The 6,406-nt window shown below is 41.5% G+C and overlaps 1 protein-coding gene across 1 annotated transcript; it reads right to left on the bottom strand.

Annotated features, from left to right (window-relative positions):
• Positions 1 to 419: 419 nt before the first annotated feature.
• Positions 420 to 4,371, bottom strand: LAMTOR5 (late endosomal/lysosomal adaptor, MAPK and MTOR activator 5). The gene is made up of 4 exons (XM_081492803.1): positions 4,300 to 4,371; positions 3,373 to 3,434; positions 1,367 to 1,484; positions 420 to 732 (listed from the first exon to the last, which is right to left on the bottom strand). The coding sequence occupies exons 1-4, from the start codon at positions 4,332 to 4,334 to the stop codon at positions 672 to 674; spliced, it is 276 nt and encodes a 91-aa protein (XP_081348929.1). The 5' UTR covers positions 4,335 to 4,371; the 3' UTR covers positions 420 to 671.
• Between the last annotated feature and the right edge of the window lie 2,035 nt (positions 4,372 to 6,406).

The following is a 6,406-nucleotide window of genomic DNA, read 5'->3' as shown; positions in this document are numbered from 1 at the left end:
GTCCTCTAGAGTCCTCCATACTATAGCATGTGTCAAAATTTCCTTCCTTTTTAAAGGCTGAATAATATTCCATGGCATGTATATACCATGTTTTGCTTATCCATTCACCCATCAGTAAGACATCTGAGTTGCTTCCACCTTTTTGCTAGGAAAACCCATATACGGTTGTTAATGAGAATTAAATGTGTTCCTGGCATATAGTAAATACTTATGATATCTGCTATTATGTTTTTATTATGGGATAAGAGTATGCTTGACTTGGTTTACATATCCATAGATACTTCTGTGAGAATCTATGTATTTCAGGAGCTTCTGAAAGAGAACAATTTGGAGCAGTTACCTTTAAGAAAAATTACAATTTGATAATTGAAAAAATGAACATTTGTTAAGAGTTTAAAGAATTCAGAAAAGATCCAAGCTTTCCTCCAACCAGGTTTATTAAACTTAACAAAATTCTATATACAAGGTGACCTAAACCTACTGCTTCAAAACACGATCCTTTCCTAACTAAATCCAGTGTCAAAAAGCAACCTACTCTAAAATTAATAGAAAAGTGCCCAATGCATATTACATGAATGGTTTAATAGTTCTATAAGATAATTAACATAAGGTACGACTGAGTCCTTGTGCCAGGCTGCAGAACTGATATGCAGGAGAACTGATGCAAGATGTCAAGAGGCCATTTTGTGTACTGCCACTGTGATGCCATCGTGTTTCTGGATCATAATGTTCCTGAAAGGCAACGTGGAAGATACTCAGTAAAGTGCTACAAGTGGGTGGCAATGTAAGATTAAAGATGCTGTTTGATTTAAGATACAACTAAAAAAGTAATACTTATTTTTCTATATATGAAAGCAATATCTAAACACAATAAAACATTTGGGAAATACAGGAAAGTATAAAATATAAATGTGAAATTAATCTTATAATCCTATCCCTCAAAGACAACCACTATTATTTTCCTTTTTTTAATCTGCATGTATACTATATATACATTTTCTCTCATTTTATTAATATAAAACTGTGATCATAATGTGCATAGTTTTGTATTCTGCTTTTTTCACTATTATTCGGAGGACCCTCACTTGGAATGTTTCTGTTGTTGAGTCTTCCTCTGTGTTATTTATTGCTTTCTTTTACTGATAGTTCATGACAACTCTTACTCTTCATTTAAATGTCACTGTGGTCTGAAAGCACATTAGCTTCAGAGACCAAGCCATCTGGTCCTGTCGTCCAAAGGGTGGAACCTCCCTCTGAGTACCTGGAATGAGGAATCACTGATGAACACAGGGCAAGCCCTGGTTGCGTTTCTGAGGGATTTTTCTGAATAAATAGGAAAGGAAGGGATCTGTTGCCACCTACTCACCCATTATCTGATTCTAAACACACCACAGGAATATCAGTGGGGTCCGAGGTTAGCTTAGCTGCTTGCTGGGCTAGAACAGATATCACCCCAGCATGCTCATCTGACAGGGTTCCGCGGCCTGGAAGGCAGAGATGATATCATGTTGCCTGACTGTCCAAAAATGAGTAGAGGTACAATAGAACTGAATTGAATTATTCACAAAAAGAGGGTTCTCATGGTCTCTTAGGTTATGTGGTGACAAAATCATTCTGCCGTGATATTTAGCTGGTTACATTAGCGAGAAAGCCAACAGCTTTTAACTCAGTAAGGTCATAACTACTCAGTTTTCCAGGTCATTCCCATCACCGTCTCTAAACACCTTCTCAAGCATATGAGGAAGCTGTCAAACTGAAAGCAAGAAGAAATTCGGAGGTGAGACTGACAAAAAGCAGCTGGTAAGAGCCAGAGACTTGTTGACTCATGGGAAATCTGATTTCCTTTTACTGAGCTCAACCTCAAAGGATATAAAGATTTTTACTCAGGAGTTCAGCTGTAAGATCACCTTGACAGCATATATAAATATTCTGCGAGCAGTTATTTCCACTAGAATAAGCTGATTGTTTTCAAAGAGGAACAGAATTGGCTTTTTACTAATGTTTGTTTTAGCCTGTAGATAATAGCTAAATCTTGGGTGCCAGGTCCAACAAGTAATTACTAAGTTTACAATATCTTTCTGTATATAAAGGCAACACAAGCCCCTCTGCTTGAAACTTAAGTCAGGTCATAGATATGCCACTATGGCAGGGTTGATGGAGTTGTTGTTATGTAAAACATTAACTGGACACACAGTGCAGTCTTTTGGGCCTTGTAGGTTTCTTGAAGGAATACATTTAGTTTTACATTTCTGCACTTGAATTTCAGCCTTTCCATTTGTGAGCGTGCCAAGCACCTCAAAAAAATCTGCCCTTTTTCCTCCAACCAACTGGTTTGTGTGCAAAATCTAACTGGGTGACACAGACTACTACTTTCAATTACTCTCCCAGCAACAATTCTGAGCTTTAAAAAGCCCTATAGGACAGAGGAGTAAGGAGCAAGGTGTCCTGAGTTTACTTGTTCCAACATGACTTAGCTGAAGCCTTCCATTGTTTACCTTTCTGGATTTATTTTCTCATGTGTAACTGTTACCATTTATTGAGCATTATGTCTGAACTCTGTGTTGAGTGTTTTATATATATAATCTTATAGTACTGTGATTAAAAGACTTTGGAGCCAGATTCAAATCCTAGCTCAACCATTTACTAACTGTATGACCTTAGGCAAGTTTACTCAACCTCTGTGCCTCAGTTTCTTTACCTCATAGGGTTGTCATGAGGATTAAATGACTTAGTATATGTAAAGCACTTGGAATAGTACCTGGTACACAGTAAGAGCTCATGAATGCACTTCCATAATATTTATTATTAAAAAACAACTCAGTAAAGAAACTGAGCCTCCGAAATGTTCTTTTTGGTCCCAGTTCACACTACTAGTAAATAGAAGAGCAAGGGGTTGAACCTACGTGTGTCCAACCCTGCATCCCCCATTTTTACTGCCTACTCACTTACTGTTAAGTGAAGTTGAACTGAAAAATAACGCCATCACACATTTAGCAGGGTTACTGTGAAAATTAGAGATAATATATACAGAGCTAAGCAGTCCCAACATATGGCATCTGTTCAATAAATAGTACCTGCTGTCATTATCTGAAGTCCTTTCTAGACCCAATTTAAAATTATTCCAATACTACTTTAGTAGAGACAACTGCGCAGTGCTAGAACTGCAAGGGCCATTTCTGCTTGAATAAATGTCAACTAAGAAGCTTCAGTTTTCTAATCTTGTTATTGGGAGATGATATCTAGTCTCATAAAAGTCCCCAGAAAGTGTCAGAATAACAGGAAATAAAAACTAGAGAACAATAGCACACGAGGCTCTCAGTCAACATCAAGTGCTTATGCAGTCCACTAAAAGGAATGATGTTAGATACTTACAACCTAGATTGAGTCCTTGTGAATCTGTGCACAGGACTCCAACGATGGATGGATTCTTCATTCTAATTCCAGGAACACAGGGAAAAGGAAGAAAATGATGTGGGAAAATGACATTAATTATAACACCAAGAGGCTTTCTATGTACCAGGCATTAAATTCGCGTTACTCTATCTTTTTTCACTTATCATCCACTCCTACCCCAAGAAAAATTCAATTACAACTAACTATTTTAAATTGAATAGTTAAACCAATTTCTCTCTCATGAGAGAAAAGACTGTGGCACGTACTCTTGAGCTCTGGAGGGCCAGGAACGCTGCGATAGCTGGGATTTTGTCGCTTTTGTTAAAAATACATACTTTAGCATACCTACTCACTTGAAACAACTGCTGAGAAACTCTTAAGTAACAACGGGCTGCCTCATGCAGAGGAAGTGGGAAGCTGAGCGGTATTGATGGGAAGGAGGTGTTCCCCTGTATGCTGTCTTATATTTTTCCAATTTTGGATTTTACATAGATATTACTCATTCGAAAAATTTAAGGGATGCCTTTCATTTTCTTAGGCGACAAGTAACTGGTTACACCCGGAAGGAAATAAGCATGTGTGTTTACGTTTATAAAGGCAGGGCTCGGCACAGGTGGTACATCTTTCCCTCAAAAGAACCGGGTTCCTGAAACTGTTGAAGAACGACCCTGTCCAGACAATTTCAGCACGACAAGAGGGGCTGGGGCTCGGACTGCGGAGACCGGCTCGGGAGGGAGTGTGCGGAGCTCCGGCGCGATTTAATTCCGCGTCACCTCGCACCCCTACTGGAGGCCCCGGGACAGAGAGTCCCCTAGACGCCCAGCCGGCGCTCGCAGCTCGCACTCTCTGTCCCGTTCAACTTCTCCAGCCGCGACCCAAGGACGGGCTGACAAAGATACTACTCACGTATCCTCCAAGTGCTGCTCTAAGGTAGCCTCCATCTCGTCGCGGGTAGCCTCCTTCTTCGCCACTGGTGTCAGGTGACTCTCGGTCGGTCACATGACGTGAGCGGGCCGTGAGCAGGGACGGCGCCTCCAAAGGGACAAACTTCGCGGCGCAGCCTCCGCGTTTGTCCAGGATGACATCATTACGCGCCCGCCGCCGCGTATTGGCAGGGGTTCTGTTTCCCGCGCGGCGACGGGCGACTGGACGGCTTGGAATGTTCCCGGAGGAGGGAGGTCTGCAGTCCCACCGACTCCGAGAAGTCGGGCCAGATCTGATTGAAGTTTTACAATAAATAACCTGCCCCGTTTGGCGGGGTCTCATCCAGGCTGTAGGGCAGGGACAGACAAGAGCGACACAGGACCCCAGTGAAGGATCCCCAGGCTTGTAGGGGAAAAGACTGGACACAGACTAGAGGACGAGATGGAACAAGGCTAATGGAGGTTTGGGGAAACTGTCGAGATTTTAAGGAAAGGGGTTGGTTCTTCCCCTTTGGCAAGGGAAAGAACCTGGCACTTGCGATAAAGACTAGGTAGGCCTACTTAACTTTTTTTTTTAAGTTAATTATAAAAGCAGTTGTAAAAATAAGGAAAGAAAGCCCATCCATAGTCTCTGTCCAAAGATGAATATTAATCCCTTGGAGAATATTCTTCACCTGATAATCTTTGCAAGTAAATGCTTGTTGTTGTATCTTTTAAAAGCAAAATCGACACACATACTGGATATACAGTTCTGCTGGTGATCTTTTTCACAGAATTTAGCATAAATGTCTTTCCATGTGAAAGATGATGCTGTGAAAATGCTGCACTCAATATGCCAGCAAATTTGGAAAACTCAGCAGTGGCCACAGGACTGGAAAAGGTCAGTTTTCATCCCAATCCCAAAGAAAGGCAATGCCAAAGAATGCTCAAACTACCGCACAATTGCACTCATCTCACACACTGGTAAAGTAATGCTCAAAATTCTCCAAGCCAGGCTTCAGCAATACGTGAACTGTGAACTTCCAGATGTTCAAGCTGGTCTTAGAAAAGGCTGAGGAACCAGAGATCAAATTGCCAACATCCGCTGGATCATCGAAAAAACAAGCGAGTTCCAGAAAAACATCTATTTCTGCTTTATTGACTATGCCAAAGCCTTTGACTGTGTGGATCACAATAAACTGTGGAAAATTCTGAAAGAGATAGGAATACCAAACCACCTGACCTGCCTCTTGAGAAACCTGTATGCAGGTCAGGAAGCAACAGTTAGAACTGGACATGGAACAACAGACTGGTTCCAAATAGGAAAAGGAGTCCGTCAAGGCTGTATATTGTCACCCTGCTTATTTAACATATATGCAGAGTACATCATGAGAAACGCTGGCCTGGAAGAAACACAAGCTGGAATCAAGATTGCCGGGAGAAATATCAATCACCTCAGATATGCAGATGACACCACCCTTATGGCAGAAAGTGAAGAGGAACTAAAAAGCCTCCTGATGAAAATGAGAGAGGAGAGTGAAAAAGTTGGCTTAAAGCTCAACATTCAGAAAACTAAGATCATGGCGTCTGGTCCCATCCCTTCATGGGAAATAGATGGGGAAACAGTGAGAGACTTTATTTTTTGGGGATCCAAAATCACTGCAGATGGTGATAGCAGCCATGAAATTAAAAGACGCTTACTCCTTGGAAGGAAAGTTATGACCAACCTAGACAGCATATTTAAAAGCAGAGACATTACTTTGCTCACAAAGGTCCGTCTAGTCAAGGCTATGGTTTTTCCAGTAGTCATGTATGGATGTGAGAGTTGGACTGTGAAGAAAGCTGAGTGCCGAAGAATTGATGCTTTTGAACTGTGGTGTTGGAGAAGACTCTTGAGAGTCCTTTGGACTGCAAGGAGATCCAAGCAGTCCATCCTAAAGGAGATCAGTCCTGAATATTCATTGGAAGGATTGATGCTGAAGCTGAAACTCCAATACTTTGGCCACCTCATGCGAAGAGTTGACTCATTGGAAAAGACCCAGATGCTAGGAAGGATTGGGGGCAGGAGGAAAAGGGAATGACAGAGGATGAGATGGCTGGATGTCATCACC

Source organism: Giraffa tippelskirchi, chromosome 5, assembly GCF_054371585.1.
Source record: "Giraffa tippelskirchi isolate mGirTip1 chromosome 5, T2T-mGirTip1v1.2.pri, whole genome shotgun sequence".
NCBI classification, from domain to species: Eukaryota; Metazoa; Chordata; class Mammalia; order Artiodactyla; family Giraffidae; genus Giraffa; species Giraffa tippelskirchi.
This window is presented reverse-complemented; position numbering and strand designations above follow the sequence as displayed.

Excerpts from the sequence above, each read along its gene's own strand:
- LAMTOR5 (XM_081492803.1), bottom strand. The coding sequence starts at position 4,334 with ATGGAGGCTACCTTAGAGCAGCACTTGGAGGATAC. Across the intron at positions 1,485-3,372 it reads ACAAGGACTCAATCTAGGTT|GCCGCGGAACCCTGTCAGAT; the intron begins GTAAGTATCTAA and ends TCTGCCTTCCAG. Across the intron at positions 733-1,366 it reads TGTTTAGAATCAGATAATGG|GAACATTATGATCCAGAAAC; the intron begins GTGAGTAGGTGG and ends GTTGCCTTTCAG.